The sequence below is a fragment of the Dipodomys ordii genome, unplaced genomic scaffold, assembly GCF_000151885.1.
Source record: "Dipodomys ordii isolate 6190 unplaced genomic scaffold, Dord_2.0 Scaffold18, whole genome shotgun sequence".
Classification (NCBI taxonomy): Eukaryota; Metazoa; Chordata; class Mammalia; order Rodentia; family Heteromyidae; genus Dipodomys; species Dipodomys ordii.
Window position 1 is genome coordinate 8,913,962 of NW_012267234.1, and position 18,031 is coordinate 8,931,992.

Sequence of the window (18,031 nt, forward strand, 5' to 3'; positions counted from 1 at the left end):
GAATTTTAAGATATAATATTAAGTAAAAGCAAATTTAAGTGCTCAAATTATGTGCAGAGTATGTTGTCGCATATGTGGAGGGAAAAACAGGCAAAATGGGTATAGTCTACAAACACACACACTTGTTTGTGCATTATACACATATATTTCTGAAAGGATGAAAGGAGTAACGGTGATTGCTTCTGAGAGGAACAGGGAGGCAATGTTAAAGCCAATAATTTTTTTTTCTTTTTTCTTTTCGGCACTACTGAGGACTGAACTTGGAGTCTCATTTATGGTGGGCAGACACTAACAATTGAGCCACACCTCCAGCCCCTTTTTGCCTTATTTTAGAGGCAGGGGCCTCACTTTATGCTCAGGCCCACTTGGCCTGTTATCCCTATGTTGCTACAGAGGCACCCGGCACACCATGCCCAGCCATTGTGCTTCCCCAGTAGCTGGGATAACAAGCACACACCATCTCCCAGCCTCTCTCTTCCTGGGCTGGCCTACAACCTCAGGCCCTTGGATCTCTGCTTCCTAAGTAGCTAGGAGTATAGGCTTTCATAACCATGCTAGATCACTGAACTCTTCTGTTGCCCTTTGAATGTTGTATTGTGTTACATGTATTACTTTATCCAAAAACTGCATTTAAGACCATGCCTTTTAGTCTCAGCACTTGGGAAACTGAGGCAGGAAGACAGAGTTTGAAGCCAGGCTATAGAGATGTTGCCTTAAAAAAGGGGGGGGGGGGCTGAAGGAGTGATAGCGCCTGATAAGCAAGCCCAAGGTCTTGCTTCTTTTGCTCACAGTTAGCACTCTACCACTTAAACCATAGCTCCACTTCCAGCTTTTTGGTGACATATTGGAAATAAGAGTCTCACAGTCTTTCCTGACCAGGCAGGCTTTGAACCGTGATGCTCAGATCTCAGTCTCTTGAGTAGCCAGGATTACAGGCATAAACCACCTGTGCCTAGCCAGATTTATTTTTTTTGAGACAGTCTTGTGATATTCCTGCCTTCCAAATGCTAGGATTCTCGGATTAACAGGCTGAATCACTCAGCTAAAATGTTGCATATTTAAAGGTGGACATTTAGATAATTTTTTGACAAAGAATCCTTTCATCATTATTCCAAAGCAGAGAGATGGCCAGATGCTGGTGGCTCATGTCTGTAATCCTACTCAGGAGGCTGAGATCTGAGGATCACAGTTCAAAGCCTGCCTTAGCAGGAAAGTCCATGAAACTTTTTTTTTTTTTGTCAGTGGTGGGGCTTGAATTCTGGGCCTGGGCACAGTCCCTCAGCTCTTGAGCTCAAGGCTAGTGCTCTACTACTTGAGCCAAAGTGCCTGTCTTCTGGTGGTTAATTGGAGATAAGAGTCTCAAAGACTTTCCTGCCCGGGCTGTCTTTTTGAACTGTGATCCTCAGATCTCAGCCTCCTGAGTATCTAGGATTACAGACACAAGCCACCAGCATCCAGCCCCCATGAGATTCTTATCTCCAATTAAACCACAGAAAAAGTTGGAAGTGGTGTTGTGTGGCTCCAATGGTAGAATGCTAGCCTTGAGCAAGTTGTTCAGGGATAGCCCAGGCCCAGAGCTCAAACCACAGGACCGGAAAAAAAAAAATCAGCAAAACAAAACAAAAAACAACAAAAAAACCAGGGCTGGAGGTATGGTACAAGAGGTAGATATAGTGTCAACTGAGCAACTGTGAGGCCTTGAATTCCAACTTCAGTATAAGGACAGAGAGAGGAATGAGATGACTTAAATCACAGGAGCAAAAATATATAAAATTACCTGAGTTGTGGGGTCCTTGGTCATATGTTTTTTCAAAATTTTTGACGCCTTTTCAAATTCTTTGTTTTTGATACAAATAATGACTGCCTACAAAAGGGGGAAAACCTTTTTTTAATTTTTATAATGACAAGTATGAGAATATCAAACATCAAAATAAAGTACTAAAACGTTACATAACCAAGAACCTTTTCATACTATATCAAATTTCTTAAAACCCAATAATTATTGCTCAAGCACTGTGAACTACTGTAAGGTATCTCAGTTGAAAGGTAGTAGCTATTTATTACTACAATGTATTTTTATTTTATTTTTTGTCGGTTGTAAGAGGCTGAACTCTGGGCCTGGGTGCTGTCCCTCAGCTCTTCAGCTCAAGGCTAGCACCCTACCACTGGAGCCACAGTGCCACTTCCGGCTTTTTTCTGCTTATGTGGTGTTGAGGAATCAAACCCAGGACCTCATGCATGTGAGGCAAGCACTCTGCCAGCCCACAAGGTATTTTTTTTAATTTATTTGTGAACATACTGTACAGAGGGGTTACAATTACATGGGCAGGATAATGCGTACATTTCTTACCAAGCATTGCATCCTCCTCCTTTGTTTACCCTTCACATCCCTTCCCAGCCTCCCTCCTCCCCCCCAATCCCAATCCTTCTCCTTCCCCCCCTTCCCCTCCCCCACCGACGTTGTAAAGCTCATTTTGGACATGACAACTTGTACTTCTCATTGTTGCAACAGGTCCACAAGGTATTTTTTTAATGGCTGACAGTAACATCTGATTCACTATATTGCAGACCATTTAACCAATATGAATAGAGCCTTCCTAACTGGAGATATGACAGATGGGAGTCATTCTAGACATCCAAAAGTTCAGGTCCATAAAGCACACTGGTTCCTTTTTTTTTTTGATCTAAGAAGTTTAAAGCAGAGGGTGGGGAATGGAGTAGGGAGGATATACTGTGGGGGAAAATAACCAAACAAGTGATTTGCTGACCACAGAGTTTTGCACTAGTTCTATTCAGGAAAAGCCTGAGACCAATTCTGTAGGGGAGTGAAAAAACAAGCCTCTTATACCAGTAAACATCAGCTGGCAACTTCAAAATGCACAAGGAATTACTGCGACTAACAAACAAAGTTCATCTACAAGAAGCAACTACAAAGCAGGAAATTCCAGGCAGATGAAGTGTTCTCATCAACCACAGAAAAAAACTGCTTTCTATAAAGACATCTCAGGAGAATATATGTGGCAATAAAATAACACTGAAATTTTAAAAAAAAATTTTTTTGCCAGTTCTGGGGGCTTGAACTCAGGGCCTGGCACTGTCTCTGAGCTTCTTTTGCTCAAGGCTAGCACTCTACCATCTGAGCCAGAGTACCACTTGTGGCCTTGTCTGTTTATGTGGTACTGAATAGGACCCTGGGCTTCAATGCATGTAAGGCAAGCATTCTACCACTAAACCACATTCCCAGCCCCATTGACTGAATTTTTTTTTTTTTTTTTGTTGGTCGTGGGACTTGAACTCTGGGCCTGGGCGCTGTCCCTCAGCTCTTCAGCTCAAGGCTAGCCCTCTACCACTTGAGCTACAGCGCCACTTCCGGTTTTCTGGTGGTTTATTAGAGATAGGAGTCTCATGGTCTTTCCTGCCCAGGCTGGCTTTGAACCGCGATCCTCAGATCTCAGCCTCCTGAGTAGCTAGGATTACAGGCGTGAGCCACCAGCGCCCGGCACTGATTGAAATTTTAAAAGAAGTATTTTTTTTCTCCTTCTCGGTCATGGAGCTTGAACTCAGGGCCTGTGTACTGTCCCTGAGCTCTTTTGCTCAAGGCTAATGATCTACCACTTTGAGCCACAGCTCTACTTATGGTTTTTGAGTGGAGAGAAGAGTCTTATCAGGACTTTTCTGCACAGAGGCTGGCTTTGAACTGCAATCCTCATATCTCAGCCTCCCTAGTAGCAAGGACTACAGTGTGAGCCACTAGCACATGGCCTTGAAAAGGAAACTTTAATATTGTCAACATTAGGGCTGAGAAGGTGGCTCTGTGGTAGAGTGCTTGGCTTGTATGCATGAGGCCCTGGGTTCGATTCCTCAGCACCACATAAGCAGAAAAAGCCGGAAGGGGTGCTGTGGCTCAAGTGGTAGAGGGCTAGCCTTGAGCTGAAGAGCTGAGGGACAGCTCCCAGGCCCAGAGTTCAGGCCCCATGACCGGCAAAAACAAAAAACAAAAACAAAAAACACCCAATATTGTGAACATTAAAAAAAAATTTAAAAAAAAACGAGACAGGAGATGGGAACACATTCCAAACATGTAGAAAGGCAACGATGAAATTCCCCTGTAAAACTAATATAAGCTAATTAATGAAGGGTACTGGGAGTTGTGTAAATGTAATGTAGCTACCTTAAATTTTGTCTCAAAGACAAGCACAGACAGACCTTTGAATAGGGAGGGAGCTCAGTATTACAGCACTTGTCTAGTATTTGCAAGGCCTTAGGTCCAATCACTAACACTGCAGGAAACAAAGATCAAAAAGGATAGGTGTCTGGGAGGGCTGAGGCAAGAGGATCAAGAAGAGTTCAAAAGGAGCACCTAGGTGAGCCTGGGCTACATAGTAAGAAAGAAAACAAGAAGAAACAGACCTTTGGAAAAGACCTTGTTAAAAATAAGCCAGGCTGGGAAGATGGCTCAGTGGTAGAGTGCTTGCCTCCCATGCATGAGGCCCTGGGTTCGATTCCTCAGCACCACATAAGCAGAAAAAGCCAGAAGTGGCGCTGTGGCTCAAGTGGTAGAACGCTAGCCTTGAGCTGAAGGGCTTAGATACAGCGCCCAGGCCGAGTTCAGGAACAACAACAACAAAAAGTCATAAGTGAAGAAGAAAATAACCAACTCTTGGGGTTGGAGTTGTGGCTCAGATGGTAAAGCATCAGCCACAGAGTTCAACTCCTGGTCTCCAGCAAAAAAAAAAGAGCACCAAGTGAGGCTGGGGTCTAAAGACCCCAGGCACTGAGCTACAGTGGCTCGCTCTACATCCCCAGGAATATCTACACCTTTTTGGTGGGTCTCAAGGTTGACTTTGAAGCCTGTGCTTGCTAAGCAAGCACTCTACCTTCAGTTCTTTCAGGCTTTATTTTTGTTGGTCATGGAGCCTGAACTCTGGGCCTGGGCACTGTCCCTCAGCTCTTCAGTTCAAGGCTAATGCTCTACCACTTGAGCCACAGAACCACTTCCAGCTTTCTCTACTTATGTGGTGCTATGGAATTGAACCCAGGGCCTCATGCATGTAAGGCACTCTACCACTGAGCCACCTTCCCAGCCCTGATGTATGGTTTTAATGGCTACTTCCTCAATAGCTGTGTAAATGAGGTTATCTTTTCATGTGCTTTTTTTTTTTTTTTGTCCAGTCCTGGGGCTTGAACTCAGGACCTGGGCAGTTCCCTGAGCTTCTTTTGCTCAAGGATAGCACTCTACCAAAATGCCACTTCTGGCTTTTTCTGTGTATGTGGTGCTAAGGAATTGAGCCCAGGGCTTCATGCATGCTAGCCAAGCACTCTACCATTAAGCCACATTCCCAGCCATGTTTTTTTCTTTTTGTCCTCTCTCTCTCAGCTGTGGGGCTTAACTCAGGGCCTAGGTGCTGTCCTTGAGATTTTTTCACTCAAGGCTAGTACTCTACCACTTTGAGCCATATCTTCACTTCCAGTTCTCTGGTGGTTAAGTGGAGATAAGAGTCTCTTGAACTTTCCTGCCTGAGCTGGCTGTGAACCACAAATTTCAGCCTCTTGAGCAGCCAGGATTATAGGCATGAGCCACTAGTGCTCAGCATGCTCACTCTCTCTCTCTATATATATAATATATATATTTTTTGGTTGGTCATGGGGCTTAAACTCTAGGCCCGGGTGCTGTCCTGAGCTCTCCAGCTGAAGGCTCAAGCTCTACCACTTGAACCATAGCGCCACTTCCGGCTTTTCTGGTGGTTGCAGTTTCACAGACTTTCCTGCCTGGGCTTTGAACCCCAATCCTCATATCTCTGTCTCCTGCGTAGCTAGGATTATAGATGTGAGCCACTAGCACCTGACATTTCTGTATTTTTTTGATGACCCTTTGCCCATTAAAAAATAACAAAAAAAGATTTGAATAGATTTGCTTTGAGAGTTCTTTATACATTCTGGATACAGAAGAGCTTTTTTTCCTAAGAGTTTATATATTGTGGATGTCTTTTATCAGCTCTGCAAATGTTTCTCTCATCCTGTAGCTATCTTTTCCTTCTTTTTAGTGTTTCCCTCAGAGCAAAAGCTTTATTTTGAAGCCTACTATGTATGCAAATTTTCCCCATTATGTTTTTGGTATTCTTTGAACTTTTTCCTAGAGCACGAAGATTTTCATGTTTTCTTCTAAAAAACTATGGTTTTTACATTTATAATATCTTTAACTTTTTATTATAATTACAAAGTTGACTGATTTCTGCATATTCCATTATTTCAACACTTGTTAGAAACTTGTTTTTGTGGATATCTTTTCCTACTGACTTCAAATTCTTTTTTTTTTGGTTGATCGTGGGGCTTGAACTCTGGGCCTGGGCACTGTCCCTCAGCTCTTCAGCTCAAGGCTAGCGCTCTACCACTTGAGCCACAGCACTACTTCTGGCTTTTTCTACTTATGTGGTGCTGAGGAATCGAACCCAGGGCCTCATGCATGGGAGGCTAGCACTCTACCACTGAGCCACCTTCCCAGCCCCAACTTCAAATTCTTATAAAAATTCAGTGACTTTTTTATGTGTGTGTGATTCTGGAATCTTCTATCTTTACAGCAGTTCTTGAAATTGGGTAGCATGAGTCGTCCAACTTTTTCTTACAAAATTGCTTTGGGTAATTTAGTCCTTTTCATATACGTTTTCAAGTCAGCTAGTCTCCATCTATAGAAAACCTTGCCGAGATTGTGAATGGAGTCCTATTTACTCTAAGATCACTTCAAGAGAACTGACATCTCCACTTTATTAAGCCCTCTAACCCTGGAACATGGTTTATCCTTCAATTAGGTCTTCATTTCTTTCATCAGCATTTTATTTCCACACGGCAGATTCTGCATGTCTTACTAGACTTTTATCAAAGGTTTGTAGGGCTTTGTTTTCAATTATTATAACGGACACTTTTAATTCCGCTTCATATTTCACTATCATACAGATACGACTGACATCTCTGTTGACCCACAACTGCTAACAATTATTATAGGAGCTTTTTCTGTATTCCATGGGGCTTCTACTGTTAACTGCAAATGGAGACAACTTTTATTCCTTCCTTTCCAGTTGATACTTTTTGTTATTGTTGGTTATGGGGCTTGAATTCAGGGCTTGGGCACTGTCACTGAGCTTTTTTGCTCAAGGCTAGGCTTTACAGCTCCACTTCCAGTTTTCTGGCAGTTAATTGGAGGTAAGAGTCACACAGACTTTCCTGCTGGCTTTGAACCATGATCCTCAGTCCTGAGTAGCTAGGATTACAGGTATAAGCCACCAGCTCCCTGCTGTAACATGCTTTCTTTTGGTGCCAGTCCTGGAGCTTAAACTCAGGGCCTGGGCATTGTTCCTGAACTCTTTTGCTCAAGGCTAGTGCTTGAGATAAAGAGTCTCAGGGACTTACTTGGCCGGGCTGGCTCTGAACCACCATTCTCAGATCTCAGCCTCCTGAGCAGCTAGCATGACAGGCACGGGTGACCCGTGCTTGGTTAGGAATACGTTTTTGTTGTTGTTGCTTTATTGAACTCTAGGCCGTCTAGTAGGATACTAAAGATAAGTGGTGAGAATGGACATCCTGCCTTATTTCAGGTCTCTGGTTCTGACTATTAAACATGTCAGCTTTGTGTGTTCTGTAAATATCATTTATCAGGTTAAGGGCATCTCTATTTCTGGCTTGCTGCTTTTGTTGCTGCTGTTATTTTCTGGTAGTACTAAAGATCCCACTCAGGGTCTCAAACTTGCTAGGCAAGTGCTCTACTTTACTTTCCTTGAGTCAAGCCCTTAATTTTTCTTGGATACTTTAAAAATCTTATGTTAATACTGGGCCTTGTTAAATGTTTTCTCTAGGGCTGGGAAGGTGGCTCAGTGGTAGAGTGCTTGCCTTGCATGCATGAGGCCCTGGGTTCGATTCCTCAGCACCACATAAGCAAAAAAAAAAAAAAAGCCAGAAGTGGTGCTGTGGCTCAAGTGGTAGAGTGCTAGCCTGAGCTGAAGAGCTGAGGGACAGCGCCCAGGCCCAGAGTTCAGGCCCCATGACCGGACCCCCCCCAAAAAAAATGTTTTCTCTACATCAACTGATAGAAGAATATGGCAGATTATACCAACTGATTTTCAAGCATCAGGCTTGTGGTCCTGGAGGCTTGGTTTGTCCACTTTGCCACACACTAATGCATCTGCATCCAGGGCCAATCAGCAGGTTGGAGACGGTAAAAAACAAAAAAACACGGGGCTGGGAAGGTGGCTCAGTGGTAGAACGCTTGCCTTGCACGCACGAGGCCCTGGGTTCAATTCCTCAGCACCACATAAGGAGAAAAAGCCAGAAGTGGCGCTATGGCTCAAGTGGTAGAGTGCTAGCCTTGAGCTGAAGAGCTGAGGGACAGTGCCCAGGCCCAGAGTTCAGGACCCATGACTGACAAAAACAAAAACAAAAAACACAAAAACCAACGATGGAATCTGTTCTAAGTTCTGTGGAATCCAGCTTGCCCTGGTGACAGGAAAGGTTCCCTTCCTCAGCTCTGGGTGCCACTGTCAGGGCCACAGCCCATGAAGCACGGTAGTAATTTGCCTAGGCACCAGGGCAGAAGGGAAAAGAACAAATGGATTTCTCCCACCACCTCTGACCATTGGAAGGGTCCCTCAGACAGAGAGCTGCTCTTGGGGTTCTGTGTTCTCACGTGGAGTGTACTTCCAGGGTTCTGGCTGCCAGAGCCAGAGCGCAAGACACACAGAAGGGGGGAAATGATAAGCTAGTGAACACTAGTTTGGCAAAACTTCAAATTCTGTTCTTGCCAACCTGCCCACTGGCATTTACATTTCAAAATCTCCACTACTCCCAGCATTCTCTTTATGACTTTTAGTTGTATTAACAGAAATGGAAGGTGTTTGCTCTACCTCCCCCAGAACTGAAACAGGTCTTCCTATATTTAATTTGTGAAATAAGAAAGGAAATGTGAATCTTTTCAAAATTGAGGTTAAAAACTGCAATATTTTATTATAAACTTAACATTTTAAATTATATATTAATTTCCTGTAGGAAAATGTTCGTTTTGAACGGATGAACAAGTGCTTTTTCACTTGGCAATTCTCAGAAATAAGTATAATTTCCTTTGACCTATGGAGCGTCAGCCCTATCAATGGTATCTGGTTAACTTAAACTGCAAGCTCAGATTTTTCACAAGAGATTAAATAGGTTCATGTTAGAAGAAACACATTATGAGTGAACTAAACAAAACTTCCCAAAATGAAGGAACTATAAAGAAGCAGATGAAAAAGAAACATGGCTCTCTGGAGAACAGAAATGTTTAAAAGGTCTTGACTGTGCTTTCTGTTTCAAGAATTAGAGTTCTTTATGGAAAGAGAGTTTGTCTCTTGTTACCATTATTGTATAGACAGAATTTCTTTATGTAGCTCAGATTGGCCTCAATTCTGATCTGAAGAATGTAGAGCTTCTATTAAGTAGCATCTTCCACATACCTATCAGTGTTTGCTTTCCTATGGCTTGTTATTGCAATTAAGAGACAGAAATGCCTACCTTTGCTATGTTCTTCGAAAAACCACGCTGAGATGAAGAGAGAGCCAACAGAGCAATTCCTAAGGTACTAAAGAAAATGTGAAGGTACAATCTGCCTTCCAGTTAGTAGGAGGCCTCATATAGAGGCTTGGCTCAGTGGGTAGACTGCCAGCCACTGAGCAAAGCATTTGAGTACCTGCCTCACAACAAAACAGGAGATCTTGTATAGATGACTAGGAAGTAAGTATAGAACCAAATGTTTACTCGAAAGATTTAACTGAGATGATGAAAGGACTGTCAACCTTGGCTTCTGAAACTGGTGAAACTCAGCTCCTAAGACTCCTAAGAGTTCCTGGTTAAACAGAAAAGCAAATTATCTGGAATGTCTAATTACTTACCAGAAGAAATCAGAAGAGGGCTGGGAAGGTGGCTTAGTGATAGAGTGCTTGCCTAGCATGCATGAAGACCTGGGTTCGATTCCTCAGTACCACATAATCAGAAAAAGCAGGAAGTGGTGCTGCGTTTCAAATGGCAGAGCACTAGCCTTGAGCAAAAAGAAGGTCAAGGACAGTGCCCAGGCTCTCAGTTCAAGCCCCAAGACTGGCAAAGAAAGAAGAAAGAGAGAAAGAAAAAGCCACACAGCTTTTGGCTCGTGTCCATAATACTAGCTATTCAGGAGGCTGAGATCTAAGGATTTTGGTTCAAAGCCAACCCAGGCAGGAAAGTATGTAACTCTAATTAACCACCAAAACCCAAAAGTAGAAATGTGGCTCAAGTGGTAGAGCACTAGCCTTGAGCAAAAAGCTCAGGAACACTGACCTGGCCCTGAGTTCATGAACTAGGATAGCACCCACCTCCCACCCCACTCCCCAAAAAGAACTTCCACTTTTTTTTGGTCAGTTGTGGGGCTTGAACTCAGAACCTGGGATCTGTCCCTAAGCTCTTTGTGCTCAAGGGTAGCACTTTGAACTACAGTGACACTTCAGATTTTCTGGTGGTTAGTTACAGACAAAGAGACTCATGGACTTTCCTGCCCGGGCTGGCTTTGAACCATGATCTTCAGATCTCAGCCTCCTGAGCAGCTAGGATTACAGGTGTGAGCTACCAGCACCCCAGCCTTTTCTACTATTCTTAAATGTTAATGAAGACTTCAAAGAGCTATTGTTTATGTGAGTTGTATAAAAGAAATATACGACCAAGAAAAATGGGGCTGGGAAGGTGGCTCAGTGGTAGAGTGCTTGCCTTGCATGCATGAGGCCCTGGGTTCGATTCCTCAGCACCACATAAGCAGAAAAAGCTGGGAAGTGGGGCTGAGGCTCAAGTGGTAGAGCGCTAGTCTAAAGCTGAAGAGCTGAGGGACAGCGCCCAGGCCCAGTGTTCAGGCCCCATGACAGACAAAAAGAAAAAAAAAAGAAAAATATAATTCATTAAAAGACAAACTCATTATATATTAATATAACCAATATCAACATGAAAAAAGTCACTACACTTTCTTAGAAGTTTCATGGAAGGGTAACACTGTTTTCCACTCTTATAATTCTCTATTATAATACCTGGTTCAACATAGATGGCTGTATTCTAGTAACTGTTACTGCATTAAGTCTGTTAAGGGAGAACTTTAAAATTCAGCTTTATACAAACAAGAAGTTGGAAGAAATATATTTATCTATTCATTTGGTTTTTTGACACAGGGTCTCACTATGTTGTCCAGGATAGACTGGAACCCACAATCTCCCTGCCCTACTTCCCAAGCATTGAAATTACAGACCTGTACTGTGGCTATGCCATGACTATACACCAAACTTTAGCAAGCAAACTTTTCATAATCAATTGCATGCAAATCCATCCGTCTGGGGCTGGGAAGGTGGCTCAGTGGTAGAGCCCTTGCCTTGCATGCATGAAGCCCTAGGTTTGATTTCTCAGTACTATTTAAGCAAAAAAGCCAGAAGTGGTGCTGTGGCTCCAGAGGTAGAATGCTGGCCTTGAGCTAAAGAGCTCAAGGATAGCGCCTAGGCCCAGAGTTCAGGCCCCATGACTGACAAAAAATAAATAAAAATCTATCTATCTTGTACTTTAAAAGGATCTCTCATTCCTGAATCTGTTTCTAACACCATACACTGAGTTCTTGGAAAACGTTGGTCCACTGATTTACGTAGATATCCCAAAACTTCAAAGTCTTAACTATCTTCAGAAAAATCTAAGGATTGGAGAACTGTAAGTCCCAGGACTCTAAATCTTCCAAAAGTCTAATTTTCATTTAAAAGCCTGAATTTTGCCATTTGTAATCAACACTGTCAACTGTTTTAATGAACAGATTCACTTTGCTCCACTCTTAGGAAAATGGCTGCCAATCACACATGTCTGAGCAACCCAGTTTGTCAGTTGTTTTTTTTTTTTTGGTTAAAACAGTGTTCCATAAAAAAAAAAAAGAAGTAGCTCTGTGGGTAACTCAACCACACAAGTCCCTTTTCTAAAGATGGACAGCATGTTTTGGTGTGCAGCAGAAAGAAATGCTTCAAGTAAACCCTGTTTCATCACCCAAATCCTGAAAATATGTTTACGTAGGGGTTTATATTTACTGTAATGAGTGAATTTTTACTTCTTGAGCAAAGACATTCTTAACTGAAACTGGTGGTTAAAAACTGTACTTGGCAATGAGAAATATGATTTACCACAAACCTATTATCTCCAATTAATCACGAGAAAACTGGAAATAGTGTTGTGGCTCAAGTGGTAGAGTGCTCACCTTGAGCTGAAGAGCTCAGGGACAGCGCCCAGGCCAAATTCAAGCCCCACAACTGACAAAAAATAAAAATTAAAACACACACACACACACATTTGCTTATTGTGTGATTTGCTTAAATGCATCAAAAAGCCTTATTTACTTCATTTTATTTATTTTTGGTTAGTCATGGGGCTTGAACTCTGGGCTCTTCAGCTCAAGGCTAGAGCTCTACCACTTGAGCCACAGCACCACTTCCAGCTTTTTCCTTCTTACAAGATGCCGAGGATTCGAATCCAGAGCCTCATGCATGCAAGGCAAGCACTCTACCACTGAGCCACTTTCCCAGCCCCCAAAAGCCTTACTGAGCCTAGGTACCCCATGATATTTTCCCCAAAACGATCATTAACAGACCAGGACTCTAAATGAGAAGCTTCAGAAACTGAAGACAAACAAGTACCATTTAATAATTAAGATACAAGATAACTATGGCTCCAACACTCCCATTCATACACTGCACCAGCATTGGTTAGACTGCCTGAGTCCTAGCAACCATTTAAGTGCAAAAAAAAAAAAACTTTAGCCCCAGCTTTTTTTTTTTTTTAAGCAGGGTCTAGGGCTGGGAAGGTGGCTCAGTGGTAGAGCGCTTACCTTGCATGCATGAGGCTCTGGGTTCGATTCCAGCACCACATAAGCAAAAAAAAAAAAAAAACTGAAGTGGCGCTGTGGCTCAAGTGGTAGAACACTAGCCTGGAGCTGAAGGGCTGAGGGAGAGCGCCCAGGCCCAGAGTTCAGGCCCCATGACCGGACCCCCCCAAAACAAAGCAGGGTCTAATTTGAGGGCTAGCCTCAAATTCAAAATCCTTCAGCCTGTATCTCCCAAGTGCTGGAAGGCATGCACTGTCAAACCTGGCCTCAGCTGAGTCCTGAAGTGACTGCAATTCTTTTTTTTTTTTTTTTTTATCTATCATGGGGCTTGAAGTTAGGGCCTGAGAGCTGACCCTAAGCTTTTTCTGCTCAAGGCTAGCACTCTACCACTTTGAGCCACAGCTCCACTTGTGGTCTTCTGGTGGTTAATTGGAGATAAGAGTCTCATGTGGGACTGGGAATGTGGCTTAGTGGAAGAGTGCGTGCCTAGCATGCATAAAGCCCTGGGTTCAGATTCCTCAGTATCACAAACAGAAAAAGCCAGAAGTGACGCTGTTTTTCAAGTAGTAGCTTTGAACAAAAGTGCTAGCTTTGAACAAAAACAAGCTCAGGGACAGTACCCTGGCCCAGAGTTCAAGCCCAGGACTGTCCCCATGCCTCTCCTCCTCCCCAAAAAAAGTCTTTTGCCTGGGCTAGCTTTGAACTATAATACTCAGATCTCAGTCTTCTGAGTAGCCAGGATTACAGGTGTGAGCCACCAGTGTCTGCAATTCCTTTACTTCTTTTATTTATTTATTTTTTGGGTCCAGTCGTGGGCCTGAACTTTGGGCCTGGGCGCTGTCCCTCAGCTCTTCAGCTCAAGGCTAGCGCTCTACCACTTGAGCCCCAGCGCCACTTCCGGCTTTTTTCTTTCTGCTTATGTGGTGCCGAGGAATCGAACCCAGGGTCTCTGGCATGCAAGGCAAGCGCTCTCTACCACTGAGCCACCTTCCCAGCCCTTTACTTCTTTTAATTTTTTTGCTGGGATCAGTCCAGGGCTTTTTATTTATTTATTTGTTGCTAGGGATTGAGTTCAGGACTTCTTTCACTAGGATGTGCCTGATCACTGAGCCACATCCCAGGGCATGACTGCAATTCTAGTTGCTGGCTTCACTATAGCCTTATGGGAAACCCTGGGCTAGAACCACTCAGCTAAACCACTACCAAGATCCTGACCTTTGCAAACTTCAAGTTACTATTTATTGTTTTAAACTACTAAGTCTTGGAGTAATTTGGTACACTGTACTAACAGCAAGACAGTAAGTATAACAAGGTATCTAGAACCTAGTTCGGGGTAGGAAGAGCATAAAACAGTCAAGGTAAGAATGTAGCTGACTACTTAAGGGTGTTCAGATTTTGCTGGCAGATTGTACTCTTAACAAGAAATCTATGAATGTGGCTCACACCTATAATCCCAGACTCAAGAGGCTGGAAGATCTCAGGTTCAAGGTCAAACTGGGTTATGCAGTGAGACTGTGTCACAAAAATAAATAAAACTAATTTTTAAAAAGACAGAGAGACTTTATGTATCCATCCACAAAAGACTCTTCCAGGAGAGGAGCCAGATGACAAACCAAACTTTACTATACTAAGCTATACTAAACTATACTAAAATCAAATGAGGATTTATTCCTTTGAAAATGAATCAGTACATAAGCATTCTTTCATGTCTGAAAGAAGTTCTTGCTCAAGTTCTTTCACTAGATAAAGTATCTGTACGCAGGCACACTAGCTGTTTCTAGCAGGACACTTGAAGTAAACAAGGCTTTCTCCTTTCACTTTCCCCTCCCGTTCTAAGATCCCAGCCTTTTAAGAGGTGCTCTTTTCTTCCAGGTTCCTTACATTCCCCCACCAAGAAAACACTAAGCTGTTCTTCAACCCCCACTTTTGCATGCCTTAGTCACTGAAGAAGAAAAAAACATTTTATGATTGTTTCCCACAGCCACTTCTATGTTTGAAATAAAACTTAAGTTCTACGACTTGATGCCACCTGAGCCATGATACAGGGACAGTTTCAAATTCCTAAATACTTCATTAGCTTTTTTCCTTGACTTCCAAGAATACGGCCTTGCCATTCCTTCTTTCCTAGCTGGCTCATTATACTAACAGATTGTAGTCTGCTCAAAAGGAATGCTCTCTAAGCCTCTCTATCTGCAGACAAGTGCATGAAAGAGCTCAGTTTGCCTCACATTTCCCAAGGCCGCAAGTACTCCCTTTGATTTATTAGACAAAGGTGACCAAACCCTAGACCAAAGATACTGTGGCCCTTTTATAGAGCTCCTGAACTGTCAGCCTTCATTACCAATCTACTTCCCATGTACAGCATCCTTTCCTGCTAGAGCCAGGAGGAAGGCCACTTAAATTTTAAAAAGAAACAAAAGGCCTTGGTGGTGAAGGGGAGGCATGGAGGGATGACGCCACTTGCACAAGCTTGCCTGCTTTTTCACCACTCCTACCTCCAGATCACACGAAAAGATGAAGCACTGTGTCCTCAGACCCCCGACCCTGAGTTCTGTTAAAAGGGTAAAAACAAAGAATAGGAAAAGAAAGGAAAACAGAGCCTTACAGCCTCCTTGACCAGTTTTCTACTGGATTCCACTACTCCGTCTGTCAATGTAAACTCCGTTTTAATCATCTCCAGCACATTGATAGCTGATTCCAATGGTGTGAGCTCAGCCTCCATATCAAAGGAACAGTCTAGGACAAAGCAGAGTTTTCACTTTAAGCTCTTTTCTACAGAGAGGAAAAGTTATGCCCATATATAGAGAGATATATGTATACATATATATATATATCCCTATACGTATATATATATACACACACATATGTATATGCACATTTATATATACACATATTTATGGGAAAGGAACATGCAAAGACAGTAAGATCCACAGTTATTTGGAGATGTACTTGCTACAATGTTACATATATAGTAAGGGTCTAAATTCAAATTAGTGAATTTAAAGTGGTCAGCTTTTAATACTCTCTCTTTTTACCAGGGTTTTGAACTCCTGGCCTGTAGTTATCAATCAGAACTCAGAACTTTTGCTCACTGGTGCTCTACCACTTGAGCCTCACCTCCAGTTTGTCATTTTGGTGGTTACTTGTAGAGTCTTTAGGATTTTTCTGCTCAGGCTGGCTTCAAACTAGATCCTAAGATCCTGAGTGACTAGGATTACAGGTGTGAGCCACCAACAACCAGCGCTTTCAATACTTTCAAGATGGCAAGGTGGCTCGGTGGTAGAGTTCTTGCTTCGCATGCATAAGGCCCTGGGTTCAATTCCTCAGCACCACATAAGCAGAAAAAGCTGGAAGTGGTGCTGTGGCTCAAGCAGTAGAGTGCTAGCCTTGAGGTGAAGAGCTGAGGGGAGGGACAGCGTCCAGACCCAGAGTTCAGGCCCCAGGGCTGACAAAAAAATAAATTATATATATAATTATATACATGTATATATATACATACATATATGCATATATATATATTTTTCCCCTCTTCCCCCCCCCCACTTCTGAACTCTGGGCCTAAGTGCTGTCTCTGAGGTCTTCAGCTCAAAGCAAGTGCTCTACCACTTGAGCCACAGTGCCACTTCCGGTTTTCTGGTGGTTAATTGGCAACTTTCCTGCCCAGGCTGGCTCTGAATTTCGATGCTCAGATCTCAGCCTCCTGAGTAGCTAGGATTACAAGTGTAAACCATCAGCACCCAGCTTAAGACAGATTATTTTTCCACACCTGCATTTGCCCCTCAGATTCAGAGTAAAGGCATCTATCTTCCTCTGATACATGTGCCAGAAACAAGATCATCTGTTAAGCCTCAGTCAAATTCAGTTCAGAAAATAAATAAATAAATAAAACAACGTGTTCATACTCTAAAAAGCACTCTACAAGGGGGTGGGGTTGGGGATGTATTCACATTCAGGTAACTAGCTTTGGACAAGAATAAAGTGAAGTGAGCAATTAACAGGTGGGACACACACATATAAAGAAATACAGCAAAGCTTTAAAAAAAAAATCCAACTCAACCGGAACTGGACAAAAGAAACCAAATAACCCATTTTAGAATATAAGAGATCCCTGTGATGACAAGAGCGTACTTATTTTAACAAAGAATCCATCCTTCAGTCCCGGATCTAAGTTTGAAAACAATAAAACCCTACTCAAGTAAGCTCGGGAGAAAAACCACCACCAGCAACAAAACAAAACCGCGAGAACAGCCGTACCTAAATTCTCCCCTTCTTCAATGCGCGACAGACACTGCATAACACGCAGCAACCGGGACACGGCATGCTCCTTCCCCAAGGGCCTGACAAGCAAAGCTGCGAAAGAAAGACATGGTTGGCTCGGCGACCCCCGCAAGGCCCCAAGACCCGGGCCCCACAGACCCCCGCCTCCCGCCCGGGCCCGGCCCGGCCCTCACCCTGCATGATGTCCCGGATCTGTCGGAAGTCCCCGTATCGGCTACCCCGAAAGGCCCGCAGCGCCTCGTGGAAGTAGAACTTGAGCACCCAGCGGTTGACCGCCTCCTCCAGCCGGGCGTCCCCCGCGCCTCGCTCCGCCGCGGCCCCCAGCCCCGACTCGTGGCGCCCCCGCCGAGCCCGCCCGCCGCTCCGGGACGCCCGCCGACCCGCCGCCCGCCCGCTGCGGTCACTGTTCCCGCCTCCTCCCGCCATTGCATCCGACCGCCGCACGCCCTCCCCGCCGTCCCCGCCCTCCCGTCCGGGCCGCTTCCTCGGCTGTGACGCCGCTGGGTCACGCACGACGCCCGGGCCGGAAGCAGGGCCCGCCGTCCCGGCTCCCGCGGCCATGATACGGGCAGCGCTCCAAGCCGCCCGCGGGCTTCTGGGAGCGAAAAGACGCGAGGGTGGTTGGCGGGCGGGAAATCCTCCTCCGACTCCGTAGTTCCTGAACTGCTCGCCGCGGTGCGTTCTGGAACTTGTAGTCCGCACTACCCTGGGATGCTGAAAAGTCACTGATCAGCTTTGTTCAGCTTTGAGTTTACAGAATTTTCTACTGGACACGCGGGACAAGTTAAAAACATTGAAAAAATAATATTGAAAAATAGAAAATAACGTGTAGATTATTAGACATTTTGAGAATTGTGACAAGGAGCATAATAA

General features: G+C 43.9%; 1 protein-coding gene across 2 annotated transcripts in view; it reads right to left on the reverse strand.

Annotated features, from left to right (window-relative positions):
- Terf2 (telomeric repeat binding factor 2) overlaps positions 1–17,749 on the reverse strand; it is a 32,440-nt gene extending 14,691 nt beyond the window's left edge. For both annotated transcript variants that reach the window (XM_013012999.1, XM_013012998.1), the window contains exons 1-4: positions 17,332–17,749; positions 17,135–17,230; positions 15,486–15,616; positions 1,778–1,864 (exon numbers count right to left, since the gene is read on the reverse strand). In XM_013012999.1, the coding sequence (XP_012868453.1) occupies positions 1,778–1,864; positions 15,486–15,616; positions 17,135–17,230; positions 17,332–17,719 (702 nt within the window). In that variant the 5' untranslated portion in view covers positions 17,720–17,749. The remainder of the gene's footprint in view (positions 1–1,777; positions 1,865–15,485; positions 15,617–17,134; positions 17,231–17,331) is intronic.
- Between the last annotated feature and the right edge of the window lie 282 nt (positions 17,750–18,031).